This window comes from Saccoglossus kowalevskii, chromosome 13 (assembly GCF_978046115.1).
Source record: "Saccoglossus kowalevskii chromosome 13, keSacKowa6.1, whole genome shotgun sequence".
In the NCBI taxonomy this organism is placed as follows: Eukaryota; Metazoa; Hemichordata; class Enteropneusta; family Harrimaniidae; genus Saccoglossus; species Saccoglossus kowalevskii.
In genome coordinates this window covers 30,964,207-30,988,088 of record NC_140653.1, presented here as the reverse complement: position 1 = coordinate 30,988,088, position 23,882 = coordinate 30,964,207, and the positions used below count along the sequence as shown (strand labels likewise).

General features: G+C 36.7%; 1 protein-coding gene across 1 annotated transcript; it reads left to right on the top strand.

Annotated features, from left to right (window-relative positions):
- Positions 1-82: 82 nt before the first annotated feature.
- LOC102805898 (dolichol kinase-like) lies at positions 83-21,220 on the top strand. The gene is made up of 11 exons (XM_085506782.1): positions 83-217; positions 1,009-1,305; positions 1,920-1,995; positions 2,390-2,694; positions 3,421-3,578; positions 3,827-3,918; positions 8,806-8,956; positions 14,394-14,612; positions 18,014-18,176; positions 20,012-20,110; positions 20,975-21,220. Exons 2-11 carry the CDS (start codon positions 1,116-1,118, stop codon positions 21,184-21,186), a joined length of 1,665 nt encoding a protein of 554 aa, XP_085362908.1. The 5' UTR covers positions 83-217; positions 1,009-1,115; the 3' UTR covers positions 21,187-21,220.
- Positions 21,221-23,882: the final 2,662 nt, after the last annotated feature.

The window sequence follows — 23,882 nt, the reverse complement described above, 5'->3', positions numbered from 1 at the left end:
TGAAATTGTGGCAGCTATGTGCATTTTTGTCTTGCCATAAAAGAGTAAATTTATAATTTCGTCGAAGCTTGCCTACGAGGGCGCTTTCGCAGACGATGGCCTAGAAGCAAGTTGAAGTGAACGGAGGAAGGAGTACATTGAACTCAGCGTAGGGTCATGGATACGTCGATACACAGTCCCCAACAACTGTGGTCCATGTAGATTACAAAGATTTGAGGTAATTACAGTGTCAAAATTTCATGTATTTTGAACATTATTATTATCATTTCATTTCATTTTATTTATTTATCCCCCAGAGATAATGAAAAGGGTTACAAATAAGATATTAGTAAAAGAAAAATAACAGTTGGCATTGCGTGTATCAGAGGTTCATTACTTGGGGTTTTCAACGGGCATAGTATATAATAATTAATAATAATAACTTCATTGTTATCAAATCTCTTTTCAGATATAGATAACATTACAATAAAGAGAAAAGTTATGATCATAAAAAAATTAAAAAACCCCCAAGTGATGTACCTCTGCACAGTGCGTATGTGTGTTTTATGGCGGTCCGGCTACACACACAATAACAGTATAGTTGGGTCTGTAATAAAACCATTTACTTTGGTTATTGTGTGTACCACAGCTGTCTTGAATTCCCATTTTCGGAATATATATTATCGAGACAATTTACAAAAATTCCAAGTTACAAAACTTGCGTATACATACTTTGTGTAATATGACTGTGCATTGAATATCTTTGGAATATTGCAGCAGTTTTTGTCTTCTATTGTATTTTGCTAATACATAACCAAAAAAAAAAAAATATTTATAATTAAATGCATGCAATAAAGTTCAATAAATACAAAATGAAGTTATATAGCACCATAATAATTGTACTTTGTTTTTGGATAACTATATAAGATGTTATAAATATTTTTTTTAAATTGTATACCGATAATGGCCATTGATTGGAGGATGCATAGTTTCAATCACAGAACTTTGAAAATTTCCATTTTACTCTAGGTTACACACAAAAAACACTTACTGATTACTGAAAACAACATTAAGTTCATTGAAGAATCAAATCGTGAACTATATTGACTGAAGTACAGAATTATTGCAGTTGTGAAATGGATGAACAGAAATCATCAGATGATGGAAGTGAATTACAAACACCAACAACAGTGGATATAAATGATACATGCTATAGCCTAACTACCTTAGAATGGTATGAATCATTTGTCATAGGCACTGTTTGTGTCGTTGTGTCCACTGCCATCATTCAACTCAATTGGATTATCGCTACTGGATTATATATTGGTAAGTCTGAATCCATGTTTAATTTTTTGACAAATTGAAATAGCAATGAATGCGATATGAAATCCACATAGATATCAGTGAGCAACCCATGATATTAGATTTACTAAATGAGTAAAGTAATTTTCAATCATATCCTTAAAACAGGGGTGTCGTCACCTGCGCATGCGTCAGATAGCCATTGCGTTTCATTGTTTACAAACAAGCGTTTACCCATGAGCCTTTGCGTTTTTAGCGTGTGTTGTTATTGTTACTTGGGACTCAATTTCCGCGCGTGCACAGGTGACGTTCTCCCGCTTTAACATATCAAGTCACATAGTGTGTATATATTATGATAGTAATATTCATACTGATGGAAATGTATTATTGTAAATGTTTGAACAAATATTAACCTTGCAGCAACATGTATAGTTTACATGTGCATAGCTTATACATCCTACCATTTTACCCTGTATATATTCATTTTGTATCACGAAAATCTTATTGGCTTAGTATTCCTTAATAATCAACATATAATGCAGCATGCAACTCACACCCCTGGATGCTACCTTAAATTCCATGTTTGATTTGTCTTTGTTATGAAATTATAATTTATTATTTCTGATCATGTTTTCCAGTTTTCATTTTGTCATTCTATTCAAGTGGCAGATTCAAAGAGGATATTTTAACACGTGTGTTTGATTGGAAATTCAGGTAAAATAAAAATAATCAAATATTATTCTTGCTATATTAAAAGCTCATGCATCTCTCTCTAATACAACAAATATTGTTACATTTCAAGTAAACCTAGTTTTACTTCAGAAAATTGTTATATAGGTTTAAAGACATACTGGTGATTGTATTAACCGAAGCATAGCATATGTCAACATGAAGGCAGTATGGTGATTGTGGTCTAAGTGTTCTTATACTGCACATTCTCATGATATCCTTATTATAAATTTATTAAGCCATAACAGCCAATAAAACATTTCAGGAGAAATATGCGATAAAAGATTGTTTGTGTCTCAGCTATACCCACTAGATGTTACATTGTGGCAGTGTTCAGACATGACGTAATTGTGCTGCACACTTTTTCATTTGTTTTCAGACCCAATGCAAATTGTGGAATTGCAATTGGTACAATACTTGTACCTTTGGTTGTTGTTAGCAACACTATTGCTTTATACAATCAAGATCCTGTGAAAGTGAACTGGATGGAATGTTATCAATATTATCTTGCAGCTGTTGGTACAAGTCTGTTGTGTGTCATTAATTCATTTTATTGTGATTGTCTGTACGAATCAAATCCTGGAATATGTGCAAAGATTTACTGGTGTGGTATGATCGCATCTGTAGCACTCATTCCATTGTTGGGTGGTGTTTTTACAAGTTTTATCCTTGGAGCAATTACAGGTAGGTGTTCTCTCAGTGTATCTATTGAAAAATTACTTTCCATTTCTAAAATGAATGTATAGCACTGGTCTTGAATTTTAATTCTGTGAAGGCATTTAATTTTATGTCTGAAACTGCTACTTTAAGTATTAAATAGGCGACATTAATTTGTTAATTTGGTTTTGTTCATCCATCTGTGCATGCACAAAGCCATTTCTCAGACATGCTTTGACCGATCATGTTCACACTTAACACATAGACCATGTTTGGTGACTTGCATATGCATGTTAATCTTCAAAACCATTTCATCAAATATGGTGGCCAGACTGCCATTTTGGTTTTGGTAAATTCTGATATTTAAACATGTCAGTGACTGCTTCTCAGAGAAACAAAGGGAGATTGTATTTAAAGTCCATAGCATGCATATTAATTTACAGGTGCATGTCATATTTTTCTTGTCTATGCTGATTACTCACAAATATATTGCCTAATTCAGTTGAAAGTTTGCATACAAGTATTAGTCTCATAGGTAATAACTGTAGGTTGCGTTATTTTGTGATTTGATCAAATTTGTTGAATTTGACTGCCATTTTGTCTAAAATTTTATAATCGTAATCTGTAAATGAGGCCAGAACTTTCTATCATGATCAAGCATATTAGGTTACAGGTGCAGTGATAGCCGACTGGTGGCCATTTTATTATTTATTAATGAATTAAAAAAAAATTAATTTCTGTTATGTTTTGTAGGATTTTCAGTTGTTTGTAAACTTGTGAACTTCTTACCTCATAGTTTTACATTTGGTGAAGGTGTGCTTGTAAGCCATGGTTTAGTCTTATTCCTCATGGATAGTGTCCTCAATATTACTGGATATTACAGTAAACCAAAACTACATAGCTGTCTACAGGTAAGAGGAAGTAATACTTTGACCTCCGATTGCATGCTGGGAAATTCAATGTTCTCCACAAAGATAGTTGCACCTCTTTCTTCCTGACAGAAATTATCTCTCTGAGCGAAAGATTGTATTATAGGAGAAATAAAATATGCAAATTATGCAATTTCATATGCAAACTTGACTGGGGAGAATTGGCCAAAAATAAAAATGATCTATTGTGAACACTGAACAGTTTATAATCTTGACATGTGTCACTGCAGGTTCTCCTACTTGGTGCATTATTCATAGGACTAGCAATGTACCCAACTCTTTACACCATGAGGCAGGTGAGAATGATGCAAGAAGTTAATCAGTAAGTATAGATATTAAACAGTAAATTTACATTCAAAATTTCATCACCATCTTGAAGTGTCAGACTCACTGTCTTAATGTGCTTGACTGTGTATGATGCTATGTACCATAGTATGGAGGGCAACCAGCTGTGTATGATGTTATGCACCATAGGATGGAGGGCAACCAGCTGTGTATGATGCTCTGCACCATAGTATGGAGGGCAACCAGCTGTGTATGATGCTATGCACCATAGTATGGAGGGCAACCAGCTGCATGTGTATGATGCTATGCACCATAATATGGAGGGCAATCAGCTATGTATGATGCTATGCACCATAGTATGGAGGGCAACCAGCTATGTATGATGCTATGCACCATAGTATGGAGGGCAACCAACTGTGTATGATGCTATGCACCATAATATGGAGGGCAATCAGCTATGTATGATGCTATGCACCATAGTATGGAGGGCAAACAGCTATGTATGATGCTATACACCATAGTATGGAGGGCAACCTACTGTGTATGATGCTATGCACCATAGTATGGAGGGCAAACAGCTGTGTGTGATGCTATGCACCATAGTATGGAGGGCAACTAGCTATGTATGATGCTATGCACCATAGTATAGAGGGCAGTCAGCTGCGTATGATGCCATGCACCATAATATGGAGGGCAACAAGCTGTGTATGATGCTATGCACCATAATATGGAGGGCAACCAGCTATGTATGATGCTATGTAGCATAGTATGGAGGGCAAACAGCTAAGTATTATGCCATGCACCATAGTATGGAGGGCAACCAGCTATGTATGATGCTATGCACCATAGTATGGAGGGCAACCAGCTATGTATGATGCTATGCACCATAGTATGGAAGGCAACCAGCTATGCATGATGCTATGCACCATAGTATGGAGGGCAAACAGCTATGTATGATGCTATGCACCATAGTATGGAGGGCAACCAGCTATGTATGATGCTATGCACCATAGTATGGAGGGCAACCAGCTATGCATGATGCTATGCACCATAGTACGGAGGGCAACCTACTGTGTATGATGCTATGCACCATAGTATGGAGGGCAAACAGCTATGTATGATGCTATGCACCATAGTATGGAGGGCAACCAGCTATGTATGATGCTATGTACCATAGTATGGAGGGCAAACAGCTGTGTATGATGCTATGCACCATAGTACGGAGGGCAACCTACTGTGTATGATGCTATGCACCATAGTATGGAGGGCAAACAGCTATGTATGATGCTATGCACCATAGTATGGAGGGCAACCAGCTATGTATGATGCTATGTACCATAGTATGGAGGGCAAACAGCTGTGTATGATGCTATGCACCATAGTATGGAGGGCAAACATCTGTGTATGATGCTATGCACCATAGTATGGAGGGCAAACAGCTATGTATGATGCTATGCACCATAGTATGGAGGGCAACCAGCTATGTATGATGCTATGTACCATAGTATGGAGGACAAACAGCTATGTATGGTGCTATGTACCATAGTATGGAGGGCAAACAGCTATGTATGATGCTATGTACCATAGTATGGAGGGCAACCAGCTGTGTATGATGCTATACACCATAGTATGGATGGCAACCAGCTGTGTATGATGCTATGCACCATAGTATGGAGGGCAATCAGCTATGTATGATGCTATGCACCATAGTATGGAGGGCAACCTACTGTGTATGATGCTATGCATCATAGTATGGAGGGCAAACAGCTGTGTGTGACGCTATGCACCATAGTATGGAGGGCAATCAGCTGTGTATGATGCTATACACCATTGTATGGAGGGCAATCAGCTATGTATGATGCTATGCACCATAGTATGGAGGGCAACCTACTGTGTATGATGCTATGCACCATAGTATGGAGGGCAAACAGCTGTGTGTGACGCTATGCACCATAGTATGGAGGGCAAACAGCTGTGGGTGACGCTATGCACCATAGTATGGAGGGCAATCAGCTATGTATGATGCTATGCACCATAGTATGGAGGGCAAACAGCTGTGTATGATGCTATTCACCATAGTATGGAGGGCAATCAGCTGTGTATGATGCTATTCACCATAGTATGGAGGGCAATCAGCTATGTATGATGCTATGCACCATAGTATGGAGGGCAACCAGCTATGTATGATGCTATGTACCATAGTATGGAGGGCAAACAGCTATGTATGATGCTATGCACCATAGTATGGAGGGCAACCAGCTATGTATGATGCTATGCACCATAGTATGGAGGGCAAACAGCTATGTATGATGCTATGCACCATAGTATGGAGGGCACCCAGCTGTGTATGATGCTATACACCATAGTATGGATGGCAACCAGCTGTGTATGATGCTATGCACCATAGTATGGAGGGCAATCAGCTATGTATGATGCTATGCACCATAGTATGGAGGGCAACCTACTGTGTATGATGCTATGCATCATAGTATGGAGGGCAAACAGCTGTGTATGATGCTATGCACCATAGTATGGAGGGCAATCAGCTGTGTATGATGCTATACACCATAGTATGGAGGGCAACCAGCTGTGTATGATGCTATTCACCATAGTATGGAGGGCAATCAGCTATGTATGTTGCTATGCACCATAGTATGGAGGGCAACCTACTGTGTATAATGATATGCACCATAGTATGGAGGGCAAACAGCTGTGTGTGACGCTATGCACCATAGTATGGAGGGCAATCAGCTGTGTATGATGCTATACACCATAGTATGGAGGGCAAACAGCTGTGTGTGATGCTATGCACCATAGTATGGAGGGCAACCAGCTGTGTATGATGCTATTCACCATGGTATGGAGGGCAAACAGCTATGTATGATGCTATACACCATAGTATGGAGGGCAAACAGCTGTGTATGATGCTATGCACCATAGTATGGAGGGCAACCAGCTGTGTATGATGCTATTCACCATAGTATGGAGGGCAATCAGCTGTGTATGATGCTATTCACCATAGTATGGAGGGCAATCAGCTATGTATGATGTTATGTACCATAGTATGGAGGGCAACCAGCTGTGTATGATGCTATACACCATAGTATGGAGGGCAAACAGCTGTGTGTGACGCTATGCACCATAGTATGGAGGCAAACAGCTATGTATGATGCTATGCACCATAGTATGGAGGGCAAACAGCTGTGTGTGACGCTATGCACCATAGTATGGAGGTAAACAGCTATGTATGATGCTATGCACCATAGTATGGAGGGCAAACAGCTATGTATGATGCTATGCACCATAGTATGGAGGGCAACCAGCTATGTATGATGCTATGCACCATAATATGGAGGGCAACCAGCTATGTATGATGCTATGCACCATAATATGGAGGGCAACCAGCTATGTATGATGTTATGCACCATAGTATGGAGGGCAACCAGCTATGTATGATGCTATGCACCATAATATGTAGGGCAACCAGCTATGTATGATGCTATGCACCATAGTATGGAGGGCAACCAGCTATGCATGATGCTATGCACCATAGTATGGAGGGCAAACAGCTGTGTATGATGCTATGCACCATAGTATGGAGGGCAACCAGCTGTGTATGATGCTATTCACCATAGTATGGAGGGCAATCAGCTGTGTATGATGCTATTCACCATAGTATGGAGGGCAATCAGCTATGTATGATGCTATGTACCATAGTATGGAGGGCAACCAGTTGTGTGTGATGCTATGCACCATAGTATGGAGGGCAACCTACTGTGTATGATGCTATGCACCATAGTATGGAGGGCAACCTACTGTGTATGATGTTATGCACCATAGTATGGAGGGCAAACAACTATGTATGATGCTATGCACCATAGTATGGAGGGCAACCAGCTATGTATGATGCTATGCACCATAGTATGGAGGGCAACCAGCTATGTATGATGCTATGCACCATAGTATGGAGGGCAAACAGCTCTGTATGATGCTATGCACCATAGTATGGAGGGCAAACAGCTATGTATGATGCTATGCACCATAGTATGGAGGGCAACCAGCTATGTATGATGCTATGTACCATAGTATGGAGGACAACCAGCTATGTATGATGCTATGCACCATAGTATGGAGGGCAACCAGCTATGTATGATGCTATGCACCATAGTATGGAGGGCAACCAGCTATGTATGATGCTATGCACCATAGTATGGAGGGCAAACAGCTATGTATGATGCTATGCACCATAGTATGGAGGGCAACCAGCTATGTATGATGCTATGCACCATAGTATGGAGGGCAACCAGCTATGTATGATGCTATGTACCATAGTATGGAGGGCAAACAGCTATGTATGATGCTATGCACCATAGTATGGAGGGCAACCAGCTATGTATGATGCTATGCACCATAGTATGGAGGGCAAACAGCTGTGTATGATGCTATGCACCATAGTATGGAGGGCAAACAGCTATGTATGATGCTATGCACCATAGTATGGAGGGCAACCAGCTATGTATGATGCTATGCACCATAGTATGGAGGGCAAACAGCTATGTATGATGCTATGCACCATAGTATGGAGGGCAACCAGCTATGTATGATGCTATGCACCATAGTATGGAGGGCAACCAGCTGTGTATGATGCTATGCACCATAGTATGGAGGGCAACCAGCTGTGTATGATGCTATGCACCATAGTATGGAGGGCAAACAGCTATGTATGATGCTATGCACCATAGTATGGAGGGCAACCAGTAGTGTATGATGTTATGCATCATAATATGAATGTACTGTCAAATTTTCTATAAGTTTTCATGGTTTATTTATTTGAGAGCATTCCATAAAAAATTAAGCTATAATGAACATAATGGAAAACAATTTCATTCTTAATATAATTTGTCTGGTTTTGTTGATTTTATAGATATGAACCATTCCTATGGAAGTGGTCTATTTCATTCTATATTGGAACAATGGTGTTTATATTATCAGTCTTGCAATCATGGTTGTGGTATCTTCTTGGTGAAAATCCAATACTTTTTGCGCTGTATTTTATATTTGATAACCAAATTAGGGTAAGTCACTTTTTTAATTATATTTAAATACAAGTGTATTGTGATTTTCTTGAACCTTGTTTAGATTTAAGATATTTCCATTAATTACAGTGTACAGCGTGAATGAAAAAAACATAAATGTTGAAAAAAATATGCACATTTTAAGAGAATATTGTTTATATACCTTCTGAATTTAAATTGTAATAATTATTCAGGTAGTCAAATGTTTTCAATCATGCACAAACACTTGATGCAAAGCAATTCTTGCCATGATGTTTTCATGTACAATTTGTCATGTCATGTAACGTTACAGGACAAGTCTGTTTCAACCACTCAGAATGCTGCATCCTACTGATGAAATTCTCTGAGAATTACTGCAATGTTAAAATTCGATATGTTGACATATCATTTTGACAACATTTAAAAAAAAAAAAATGGTGAACCACAATTTTTGTGGAAGTGTTTTAATACCTTTCATTGTCAATAGGTCATGTCATAGCATAGTGTATCCATTCACATTCCATTCATGATAGTATCAATGGGCACTGTAATTATTTAGAAAAGTAAAACAATGTACAATGACCGGGTTTCATGACATGAAGATCTTATGTTTGGCTTTTCAGAAGCTACCTGCTTCCAGTTGCTTCTTCAACAGAACAGAAAGAGTGTGAACCATGTTGGGTTGTTAGGCATATGCTGAAATTTATGCAGGTTTTCTCTATAAAAACAAAAACCAAATAGCTTTTTTTAGAAATGCCACTTACTCCAATCATGTAACAATCCCAATGCAATAAAACACACTTTTTATGTGCATATTTTAATAAATAACTTTTTTATTTTCAAGATTAAACTCATTTTTGACGCCCAGTGAAAAACATCCTGGGTGTATAGCCTAGATGCCCTCAACTTGTTAAATGTCTAAAAATTAAAGGGTGAGCTTTATACCCCGGGAGGAGTATATGATCAGGGAATTACAGAATGGCTGATATTTATTATAGTTAGTTGGAGCAAAGTTTTGATAGTTAATTTCAGATTTTACTAAGTACACTATGGCTTATTACCAAACGCTTCAGCGTGGTATTAAGAGTTTGTTTTCAGGGGTGGGTGATACCAAGGTGGGAAATGGATGCACATAAGGGGTTAATTTTTTGAATTGCAATATAGAGGGTTCAGGTCGAAATACAATATATAGTGTTTTCATGTTTCGTCTGATATTTCTGTGGTATTCTGCTGCTGTAAGTAATGCACGATTTGTTCCGAAATTCAGTATTTTGTGTGCATTCCAGGGTTATTCATTTTTTGCTGAAAACACCCATATTTTTTAATGGCAGAGTCGAATAGTTTCACTCCCACTGGGAAATCTGCATTGTTGCTTGAATGAGAGCTAATTAAACACATTTCCCAGACCGGCGAAAGAGTATGCAACAGCCAATTTTAACAGCCTGTCACATGATTTTAGTCTGAATGTCAACATGAAAAGAGGCTAGTCCATTATACGCAGGAGTAATTGGGAGTAGAATATGTGAGGGATAGTATTAACAGAGATGTGTATACTGGAAGGTAATAACTATCATACTTTTGCACTCTGAGCATTCCTGTTTTAGTATATTGGTTTGAAAATGTTGAACTTTTTTTTTTACTGAAACTCCCCTATTGATCGAGTTCCGGGTTTGAACGAGAACGACACACCACGTGATTCATTTGAATACAATGCTGAAGGAAAGCATGCCGTGCTACTGTGGTACTCCACTGACGGGATGACTTACTAGTACTGCATGCTACAACTACGCTTCTGATGTTGCTTGCTAGCAGGGGATGGAATGAATCTTGATTACCGGTTAAAATGTTGCTCATTTGGCGTTGGTAATCTTTATTTGGAACTGGGTAACGCCGCAACGTCGCCAGCAGAAACCTCCTGGTACTTTGTACGATGATAAAACTCAGTCAACATACACCAAGTTCTGTCAATCGTAGTATTCCATGTGATGTACACCTAATATGCAAAAAATGTTGCTAAACTGGATAAAAATAGCAGACGAACATTTATTTACAAAATAAAAATACTTCGGTTGCCAATGAAAACAAGCCGGTAAAAAACAAGCAATATGTTTTCGGCTGTTACCATGGTAGGACATGAACGTGAAGCTAACGTCGGTTTATAACTAAAACCAGGCACCTTATACGAGGTTCGCAAAATAACATTCAGTCTTTAGAAGTCACTTTATTTTATTGCTAGGACGTATACATCCGTTAAATGTATTATTTCCAACCGTTTTGCGATAGTATTTTCTAGATTGGAGGCAGCATTTAGATTTTATTCAAAGTTCAATTGGGATTACGTTGACAGTGTAACAATGTCGGCGCCAGTGATCTCTTACCAGTGCGCAACGTAACCATAATAAAAGGCATGATCATTTGGCCACTGCTATTACAAGACTGGTAGGAGGTAATAAATTTGGGGCGAAAGTATTCAAAAAACAGATTTTGGCTGTTGCCATGGTAGCAGTGAGTCAGGATTGTTTTTCCAATTAGTGATGGTACGATCTGCCTATCAAGTTTGAACAAAATCAGCCAAGCCAAAAAAATCACAGAAGAGTTAAAAAGCCATTCCTGGTGAACAGTTACTCTAACTTTGGGGTCAAATTTCTCATTAATGAAAAAAGATATAAAAAATTCAAATAGTAACTTTGTACCCACACTCAAACCGAGTACAATGAGCTATGTCTGAGGTGTTGTATCACAGGGAATTGGACAAACTTATGTATTTTAATAAATTATTGAATAATAAAATGTTATATAACTTTTCTTTTACCCCCTCCCCTTCCTGGTATCTAAATCAAGTAATCACTATTTTTATTTTGTAAACACATTTCCGTCTGCTATTTTTGTCAGGTTCAAATCATTCACCAATCGTTCATTTTTGGCATGTTAGATGTACATCACATAGAATACTAGGATTGGGAGAACTTAATGTATGTTGACCACCTGGAAACTGAGTTTTATCAATCTTGAAGTGCTCTCTGAACATCCACCCGCAGCCTGGACCCGCAATAAAATCAGTCTTTTCACTTTGGCGCGTAGATGTTTTGACTTGACAAGTTGTTCGACAGCTAGCAAAAAGATTGTGCGACGCGCATCGTTGGCGGCGTCTTTTTTATGATGTTTTAAACACTTAGTCAATTTGAGCAGTATTTATTCGGACAATGACTCAAGTTTAGACGTCTGATTATTTTATTTTCACACATACAGTGACACGCGTTCTACACTGACACGCGTTGCTAGGTCGCAGCACTGTCTTGGAGCATATTAATGGGCAATTGGGTTCCCGACCTAAATTTCTATCCCGATTTGTTGCACGTTCTTTCTTTAATATGAAATAATCAAATATGGGACATATGTAATAATAACAGAACCCCATACCCTCCCAGTGGCTTCGCTCGTGAAAGTACGGCAGCAGGATACACCGCATCACTCGTGAAAATAACTTCCATACGCAATGAAAGCCACAGGGAGGGTATGGGGTTCTGTCATAATACTTCATTATCACTGAAAACATTTCCCCCCTGAAATAAATTCCAGTGAAAATGCCATTTCCCTCACACTCTATTGAGACATAGCACAGTGACAATTGGATTCACATGTAATGCTTGAAAACATGTCAGCAAAAATAAATTAAGTGAAATTCTATGTGATTTCATAAGAGTTGGAAATGAACAAATTACACCCGACCCTACCACTCCATACACAATGTAAACTACACCCCAAAACATCCTTTCGCCCATGGGTACTATCGTGTTTCACCAGTGTATTCTATTTGACTTCAGGAGAAATTGAAATAAACAAATTAATTATAATTTCAGCCTCTAGTTGAGCACTGATTAAATCATAATCAAAAACTACCTCGTCTTTATGTCAACTTTAAGTTATTCATTGCCTACATCAGTGACTTCAAAATATATGTTTCAATCCCAAGAATTTAAGGTAGCGGGACTATTATTTGCATACTTGTTTTCATCTTCTAATTGTGACTAAATGACTACAAATAGACCCAGGAAAGTATATATTTTTAGAATCGCCAGACTTCAAGCTTTTCACAAGTGTATTTTGCATGCCATTATCTGCATTCTACGACGCGTTACTCAATCAAAGGTGAAAAATTACTTTTTCTGTAAAAAAAAAAATTACGCATTTATGCTGGCGATAAGAAGTATTTTTTTCACTTTTCCTAGTTGTTCAATAGTCTGGTAAATTGAATGTGTCTGGGTAGTTTTATTCAAGCAACGCGTTTTAAAAAATAGTGTCCTGAATTTCAATTACTGTTTTAGTCGCATTGCCCCCAACTCAAACCACAACTCGTTGGTAAATAATCGATGAAATAGTTTGTCTGGACACATTCAAGTTCCTCTCATTGTCACCTTAAAGCTGTAAAAATTTGGTGTTAATCCGACGACAATAAGTATACATTATTTTTTGTTAAAGACCTTGTATTTTGAAAAACATAAACTCCTAGAAAACGTCCATGAAGTAACAGCAAAGATTTTCAAGCTTGTTTATCGGCACAATCAATTTGTTTTCCCATCAAGGTCTGTTTTACCATGTGTAGGGACATCCAAATGTGTAAGGTTATTGGAAACCAAAAAAATAAAAGAATGGGATAGCTATAATTGGATAAATTCGGCATATGAAAACACCAAAATCAATGATTTTTTTCAGTGGCTGTGTGACCTTGTGTCTGACACATTCATATGCAAATGACTAATCTGTGAAACAAACAGGGGCGGAGACAAACCACTCAAATGTTTGGAAACACTCATTGTGTGTCAGATAGCTACTGATAACACATCCTAACATTGCTTTGTCTTGAGTTTATCTTTGAAACTTATAGGCACACAGATTAAACCTGTGTTGTTGATTTTGGAAAACACTACTGAGGCTGACTTGCTTCCCTTCAGAAAATCTACATTTTAACCAACTTACATGACATTCTATGTTATATTGACTTTATCATATGAAAGTTTATGGTGCATTTCATCAATTAATAAATAAATGTGAAAATCGTAATTTTCAACACAAATAATAGTCTCGCTAACTTAACTCGCTGTTAATTGCATGGGAGTGCCAGTCTTTCATGAATTTCTATTGTCATGTCAACTTCTTGCGATTACTGGGAACATGAAGCTGTAACTAAATCCTGGTATAAGCACCGGTTAGGCAGGCTTGAACTATGCATGTGAAGCCACCTGAGAGGTATATTCAATCCAATAGATTTCTCATTGTTTGGTAACTATTTGCTGCAAATGCAGCAAAAATCAATATAAAAATATTACCCACACAGCATTCTACAGGTTACTTGTATGGTATATTGAATTTGAGGTTGTCATAGCTACAATATAGCTGATATTGGAAAGCTTAATACTCATGGCAATGTTGTAATAGTTGTGCTATGTTTGAATTTCAGATTATACTAGTGACAATATGGCTGATATTGGTTGGTATTGCTATAGCCCTTGTCACATGGCATAGTTCTCCAGACAGACAACACAAAGCTTCCTCTACAACAGTGAGAAAATACTTCCATGTTGTCGCAACTATAATCTACACAAGTGGTCTGATAATTGACTCCAGGCTGCTGTACCTTGGATCAGCAGGAACATTTTCCATATTTATTATATTAGAGGTGAGATTAAAAATCCAAAATCAAATTGTTTTGCCTTGGCTATTAATTATCATTTACCATAATATATATCTTATAAACCTGTACTTCAGTTGCACTACATGTACAGTGGAAGGCATAAACCTGTACTTCAGTTGCACTACATGTACAGTGGAAGGCATAAACCTGTACTTCAGTTGCACTACATGTACAGTGGAAGGCATAAACCTGTACTTCAGTTGCACTACATGTACAGTGGAAGGCATAAACCTGTACTTCAGTTGCACTACATGTACAGTGGAAGGCATAAACCTGTACTTCAGTTGCACTACATGTACAGTGGAAGGCATAAACCTGTACATTATCATTTACCATAATATATATCTTATAAACCTGTACTTCAGTTGCACTACATGTACAGTGGAAGGCATAAACCTGTACTTCAGTTGCACTACATGTACAGTGGAAGGCATAAACCTGTACATTATCATTTACCATAATATATATCTTATAAACCTGTACTTCAGTTGCACTACATATACAGTGGAAGGCATAAACCTGTACTTCAGTTGCACTACATGTACAGTGGAAGGCATAAACCTGTACATTATCATTTACCATAATATATATCTTATAAACCTGTACTTCAGTTGCACTACATGTACAGTGGAAGGCATAAACCTGTACTTCAGTTGCACTACATGTACAGTGGAAGGCATAAACCTGTACATTATCATTTACCATAATATATATCTTATAAACCTGTACTTCAGTTGCACTACATGTACAGTGGAAGGCATAAACCTGTACTTCAGTTGCACTACATGTACAGTGGAAGGCATAAACCTGTACATTATCATTTACCATAATATATATCTTATAAACCTGTACTTCAGTTGCACTACATGTACAGTGGAAGGCATAAACCTGTACTTCAGTTGCACTACATGTACAGTGGAAGGCATAAACCTGTACATTATCATTTACCATAATATATATCTTATAAACCTGTACTTCAGTTGCACTACATGTACAGTGGAAGGCATAAACCTGTACTTCAGTTGCACTACATGTACAGTGGAAGGCATAAACCTGTACTTCAGTTGCACTACATGTACAGTGGAAGGCATAAACCTGTACTTCAGTTGCACTACATGTACAGTGGAAGGCATAAACCTGTACTTCAGTTGCACTACATGTACAGTGGAAGGCATAAACCTGTACTTCAGTTGCACTACATGTACAGTGGAAGGCATAAACCTGTACTTCAGTTGCACTACATGTACAGTGGAAGGCATAAACCTGTACTTCAGTTGCACTACATGTACAGTGGAAGGCATAAACCTGTACTTCAGTTGCACTACATGTACAGTGGAAGGCATAAACCTGTACTTCAGTTGCACTACATGTACATGTACAGTGGACGGCATAAACCTGTGCTTCATTTTATAAACATTCTTTATGAATATAGTTTGGGAATACCAATGACCAGATTTTACTTAAATTTTTAGTCCCCGTTCGGACGCAGTCCGAAAACGGGGACTTATGTTTTGACCTCTGTGTGTCCGTGCATGCGTGCGTCTGTGCGTGCGTCCGGACCTGTATCTTAGAAATGCCTGGACCAATCACAATCAAACTTCACACATACATCATACATGATATTATACATATGCACGTCAATTTGTTTCACAATCTGATTCAAGATTAAGCATTTCTCGGCTGTTTACAGATGGATTTTGTTCAAACTTGGTATATACGTTAGACATTATGAGACCTTGATGCATATCAGTTTGTTTTACGATCTGATTCAAGATGGCCGAATGGCGGCCATTTTTGTGCTAAAAAATCCTAAAAATCAACCATTTCTCGGCTGTTTACAGATGGATTTTGTTCAAACTTGGTATATATATTAGACATTATGGGACCTTGATGCAAATAATTTTGTTTTTCAGATAAGATTCAAAATGGCCGACTGGCAGCCATTTTGTATTAATGAATGGGCTTCTAGACCCATATCTCCGACTTGCTTTCACTGATTATGTTCAAATTTTAAATATTCATTATATATCATGTCATAGATAGACAGATATACTGGTTTGACGATCCTATTCAAAATGGCCAAATGGTGGCCTTTTTTGTGCTAAACAATCATCAAATATCAAGCATTTATGGGTTGATTTCGTTCAAACTTGGTACATACATTAGACATTACGGGTTCCTTATGCTCGTCATTTTATTTTTCAGATTGGATTCAAAATGCCTGACTGGCGGCCATTTTGTTTTAATGATTGGGCTTCTAGAGCCATATCTCTTAAATGCTTTGACTTATTATATTTAAATTTTATATATTTGTTATACGTTATATATATATACATGTAATCAAAATGGCTGATTTTGAATGCTGTTCCAGGGCAATATCTCTCAATATGGACATGTACTTGTTTGATAAGATACAACTGTCAATCATTTTAATGTTAAAAAATCATATTCCTGACATAGTTATATTCCAGCTATATTACTATAAACAAAACTATATATCTTAAATTTGATAACTAATGGGGACTGTGCCATGCATGGCTTGTTTATATTATTAATGTTTGTCTCATTGTGTACACTCATAATGCACAAATGACATAATAACTGCGATGATATTAAATTAACTAATTAAAATTAATTAGAGCTCACGTTGATGTTGTCATATCTTTTCTGGATTGGTCATTTCTACTAGTCCTTTGGATTTATAAAAAATTATATTTAAAAAATGTTTATAACATTCCAAGCTTTATGCCTATCATTTTTTTAAATTCAATCATTGATTCAGAACTAGTTCTCATTATTATGCATGCACAGTGCCCTTGAATGACATACCAAGGAAGATATTTTGGAGAAAAAACAGAATGTACAATATGGAATTTCTAACATTTGTGCATTAAATATTTAAATATTCACTTTTACAGGATTAACCTGAATACAACTATAATGTCACAAGGTCAGCACAAGGTCAGGTCAAATATTAACCCAAAACTCCCAATAATATTCAACATTCTCAACCTAGGACTAACTAGTGTGAGTGTAGGAATGTGCAGTACCTGAAATTGTTATTGTGTGTCAAGCCCTAGCAGTCCATCGTGAAGTTGGTCACCCCTGTGAATATCATATAGTCAGCCACTGAGATTCATGAATTGGAGTGTAGACCTTCACAACTGTATCACTAGATTTCTTAGGCTATATACAGCTAGTACAGAGATCCATTAACCAGATTTCAGGGTCACTCAAAACATGTACCCTCTTTGCTGGGCAAAATCTTGTTACTATGCATAGTATGGGGCTCTTAGATTGTACATAGTTATGGTAACCACTGTCTTTTAAAGGTCATGAACTTAATTCTATGTCTGACATATATATCATTATTTAATTGTTTTCAGTATATCCGGGTATTTGGCATCAAACCATTTGGAGAAGCTTTACATGATGCATTCTCTGTCTTTATTGATGACAGAGATGTTGGTATACCAATATTAACACATATATATTTACTACTTGGTTTCTCATTACCTGTTTGGCTGTATCCATTACAACATGATCAAGGTATGATATACAATGAGCGTTTCCTTAATAATTGTTTATTTTTAAAAACTGCACTTTATCTAATTACCTAATTTATTGGTGAAACCTGTGCATCTTAACATTTAACATTACTTAAGTTCAATAAAATTGACAACATTTGCACATTTATTTAGTTTTTAGATTTATTTCTCCATAAATGACTGAACTTCATGGAATTAATTTAATTCTATTCAGTTAATTATTATTTACCAAATCCCTCCCTTCAGGGTGGATAAATAACTATGATTGTGACACAAATAAATTATGAGTCACAACTTGCAACTGCAAGTCTATTAGTGCTTTTTTTTTTGACTCCCGTGTGCGAAGCACAAAAAGGGAGTCTTTGCAGTTAGTGTGTCTGTATGTGTGTGTGTGTGTGTGTGTGTCCGTCTGTTCCACTGATATCTCAAGAACCATACATCAGTTTTTGATGAAACTTGGTGCATAGATGCTCTGGGTCAATACGCAGATGTGATTAGGTTTTGGTAAAAATCCATGCATATTAATTACCTAATTTGCATGATAATTAGCTGATTTTAGCTGTTCCATGACTGTTCCACTGATATCTAAAGAACCACTCATTGGATTTTGATGAAATTTGGCACACAGATGCTCCAAACTAATGCGCAGATTTGATTAGTTTTGGGTAAAAATCTGTGCAATATTAATTACCTAATTTGCATAATGATTAATCAATTTTCGGCTTTTCCACTGATATCTCAAGTACTAATCATCACATTTCAATGACACTTGGTACATAGATTTCATAGGACACTGCACAGACCTGATAGTTGTTAGGGTAATACGAGTACATATTAATTACCTAATTAGCATAATTAATTAATATTCAGCTTTTAATATTTCAAGTAGTAATCATCACATTTCAATAAAACTTGGTACATAGATGTCATAGGACACTGCACAGACCTGATAGTTTTTAGGGTAATATGAGTACATATTAATTACCTAATTTGCATAATTAATTAATTTTCAGCTTTTGATATATCAAGTAGTAATCATCATATTTCAATGAGATTTGCTACATAGATCTTCTAGGATTATGCAGACACCTGATTAGTTTTAATTGGATATTAATTACCTAATTTGCATAATGTTCCACTGATATATAAAGAACCACAAATTGGATTTTAATGAAACTTTTAAAGAGAACTATGCAGAAACCCAATCAGTTTTTGGTAAATATTTATGCTTATTAATCACCTAATTAACATAATTAATTAACACTGATATCTCAATTACTGATCATCACATTTGAATAAAATTTGGTACATAAATGCTCTAGGACAATAGACAGGCCTGATTAATTTTGATTAATATTAATTCTCTAATTAGCATAATAATTCATAATTTTTTTGTTCTGCTCTGTTCATATTAGTTACCTGATTTACATAATTAGTTTTCAGCTTTTCCATCAATATCTCATATACAAGTAATTTTGAATTAATTTTTAATGTGTCTTCAATACTCTCAGCACACGGGAGTTCTTTCTAAGTTTTCTTTGATTTACCATTACGCTTGCTGTTTTATATTATTAATTTACTATTAATGTACTATTGCTTTTGAGTCAAATAAATAAATAGGTTAAAGAAAATGATGGATGGCATTGAAACAGAAATTCAACTGATTTTAAAATCTAATTTGGAATTTCTAACTAAATTTTTACAAAAGTGCAAAATGGAGTTTCAAGAAGCGGTTGATGACATAGCCATCTACCTTTGTATATTGAGTGTATCTTAAACTCATTTTGTTGGAATTTTTTTAGTTTAATATATTTATAAATTGTGTTTGCTTATTAGGTTGTACACTATTGATGTACAGTGGAGTTCTATCATTGGGTATTGGGGATACAGCTGCTGCTCTCTTTGGTTCTATGTATGGGCATTATAAATGGCCAGGTATTACACTACACTTGCAAACCATAATTAATGCTAATCCTTGTTGGGAATGCTTTGTATTGCTGCCATTGTGTACAGTATAACGGTGTTACAAGACCAAGCCTAGTTTTATAAAAATTATATCATTTGTGGGTTTGTTATGAAATGCAAGTAAATATTTTTATCATTTTTGGTAAGAAGGGTTATTTTTGACTTCTTTAAAATGGCTAGCCCATTGCTTTGATATTTTATGTGTAGACACCTTGGGTGTACTTCTGACAGATTTGTTCATTTTTCTGACAGGCTGCTTGTTATTCCATGAGTTGTTCTTTGACCTCATAAATCAAACCAGTTTTTGACCAATAAGAATCTTCTGTGTGGTGCATTGAAAAGTATTATGAAAAATGACATTCATTTTGATGGGACGTTTGTCACAATAAACATATTCTTGAATTGGCATCAATGACTGAAAAAAGTCATAAAATTTACTCAAATTTAAGTACACTGTATGAAATGCATACCCTGATTGGTAACATTATTTTAAGCATATGAAATGCCTTGTTGCTTGATAAACTTGATACAGAATATGTAATGCCTGCCCTGATTGGTAACTTGATACAGCATATGTAATGCCTGCCCTGATTGGTAACTTGATACAGCATATGTAATGCCTTCCCTGATTGGTAACTTGATACAGCATATGTAATGCCTTCCCTGATTGGTAACTTGATGTACAGCATATGTAATGCCTGCCCTGATTGGTAAGTTGATACAGCATATGTAATGCCTGCCCTGATTGGTAACTTGATGTACAGCATATGTAATGCCTGCCCTGATTGGTATCTTGATGTACTAATTTTACTTACTCATGGTTTCTTATTTCAGGGTCCAAAAAAACTAAAGAAGGAACTGCTGCAGCAATTGTGTTACAAATTCTGTTTTGTTGTTTGTTGTCATTATGTGGAGTGAAAATACCAAGCTGGGCATCTGTGATATTTGCTGTGGTTTGCACATCATTATTGGAGTCGTTTACCTCTCAAATCGATAACATTATATTGCCATTGTTTATGTATTGTGTCTTAGCTGTACTTTTATGAAATGAAATCAAATAAACATATATTTATATTTAAATTATTGTGTCATTCTTTGTATGCAAGTGTGGTTCATAATGTTCAGTCATGATGCATTTTTTTCCTGTTTAGTGGATGATGACATGGAGCATGGAGTTTGCTGTTTTTGTCACACGGCGTTATCCTGTTCAGCTCCAGTGTCTGACAGAGTGTGCATAGAGGTTGCTGTCTTTGACACATGGCGTTATCCTGTTCAGCTCCAGTGTCTGACAGAGTGTGCATAGAGGTTACTGTCTTTGACACATGGCGTTATCCTGTTTAGCTCCAGTGTCTGACAGAGTGTGCATAGAGGTTGCTGTCTTTGACACATGGCGTTATCCTGTTTAGCTCCAGTGTCTGACAGAGTGTGCATAGAGGTTGCTGTCTTTGACACATGGCGTTATCCTGTTTAGCTCCAGTGTCTGACAGAGTGTGCATAGAGGTTACTGTCTTTGACACATGGCGTTATCCTGTTCAGCTCCAGTGTCTGACAGAGTGTGCATAGAGGTTACTGTCTTTGACACATGGCGTTATCCTGTTTAGCTCCAGTGTCTGACAGAGTGTGCATAGAGGTTGCTGTCTTTGACACATGGCGTTATCCTGTTTAGCTCCAGTGTCTGACAGAGTGTGCATAGAGGTTGCTGTCTTTGACACATGGCGTTATCCTGTTTAGCTCCAGTGTCTGACAGAGTGTGCATAGAGGTTGCTGTCTTTGACACATGGCGTTATCCTGTTCAGCTCCAGTGTCTGACAGAGTGTGCATAGAGGTTGCTGTCTTTGACACATGGCGTTATCCTGTTCAGCTCCAGTGTCTGACAGAGTGTGCATAGAGGTTGCTGTCTTTGACACATGGCGTTATCCTGTTCAGCTCCAGTGTCTGACAGAGTGTGCATAGAGGTTACTGTCTTTGACACATGGCGTTATCCTGTTTAGCTCCAGTGTCTGACAGAGTGTGCATAGAGGTTGCTGTCTTTGACACATGGCGTTATCCTGATTAGCTCCAGTGTCTGACAGAGTGTGCATAGAGGTTGCTGTCTTTGACACATGGCGTTATCCTGTTCAGCTCCAGTGTCTGACAGAGTGCATAGAGGTTGCTGTCTTTGACACATGGCGTTATCCTGATTAGCTCCAGTGTCTGACAGAGTGTGCATAGAGGTTGCTATTTTTGACACATGGCGTTATCCTGTTTAGCTCCAGTGTCTGACAGAGTGCATAGGGGTTGCTGTCTTTGCCGCAGGGGGTTATCCTGATTAGCTCCAGTGTCTGACAGAGCGTGCATAGGGGTTGCTGTCTTTGCCGCAGGGGGTTATACTGCTCCATATGTGATGGCTGACTGGTGGCCATCTTGCTTTTTGACATATCTCAAGACTTTTTTTCATTTTCATTCATATTTGGGACATACAAATGTACATCATACATGTTGGAATACATGTCCATGTCAGTTTGTTTCATAATCAGATTAAAGGTGGCTGACTTTCAGCCATTCTGTTTTTATGTTATTTTTGAATTGTCAGTTTTTATTCAAATTTGGTACACACATTACGCATGTTCAGATGCAGGTTCAGCCATCTTGTTTTTTGTAAATTTATTAATTTTGTATTATTTATTACATTTTGTATTATTTATTAATTTTGTATTATTTATTACATTTTTCCCCATGCATGCCTGTATTGTAGGAATATCTTTCAAAGGTTGTATTAAATGTTTAAAAAATCGAAATAGTAAAATAAATTAATAAATTAAAAACCTGAATGTACATAGATCATTTAGGATAACATGAGTCTGGTTGCAAATGAATTCATGAATGACAAGATTTCTTTCTGAGATGCATATTGATTTACCTCATATGACAGTTTCCAGTTAATTGATACGAGTATATTTTTACTGACACACTTAAGTTGTATATTCTCAAACATACACTTTATGTTAGACAGATGGTACTAGTTCATGTTTGACTTCTGTTTCATTCTCATTAAATTGTAAAGTGCCTTAATTTCCCACCATGAAAATATTTGTAAAAAGAGTGTCATTGGGTAATACCACGATTATAAGTGTATTTATTAATCCAATGTCCTTGATACTATATTAACTTCTTTCAAATTTATTGACTTGGACAATGTGGTTCATTTAAATGACATAAACTTGTACTTCCAGGATGTACAAGTCAACATTCGCAGTTGTACCTTCATCAATTAAAACATTATCTTCAACATGTCTTGTGAGTAGACAAAATAATACAAATAATACAAAAAAATAAATATTTATGCGTAGTTGGCAGTAGTTTAAACAATATCTGTGATATTTGAATTTGAAATACGCCATTTTTCAGTCTATTCTAAACCTTACATTATATTCAGTTATTATTGTAATACTGAGTAACAAAAAAGAAAGGATTCAGCCAACATGGTTGGTTCTAAAAGTGCAATAATTTAATTTAGGTCCATGTACACTAAAAAAACAAATCTATTAATTACGAGCACATTGTATATTAACCTACTGATAGTTTCAGACCACAAGTAATAATTTTAAAAAGTTATTAAAATAAATTCACGATCAAGTTGATGTATATGGCAAACACTGTTTTCCTTGTATTATTTCTAATCTGTTCATCATAAGTTCCAATATGATCCCTGAACTTGCATAACAAATCAAAGCAATATTTTGGTTTTTCTGCATTTAGATGT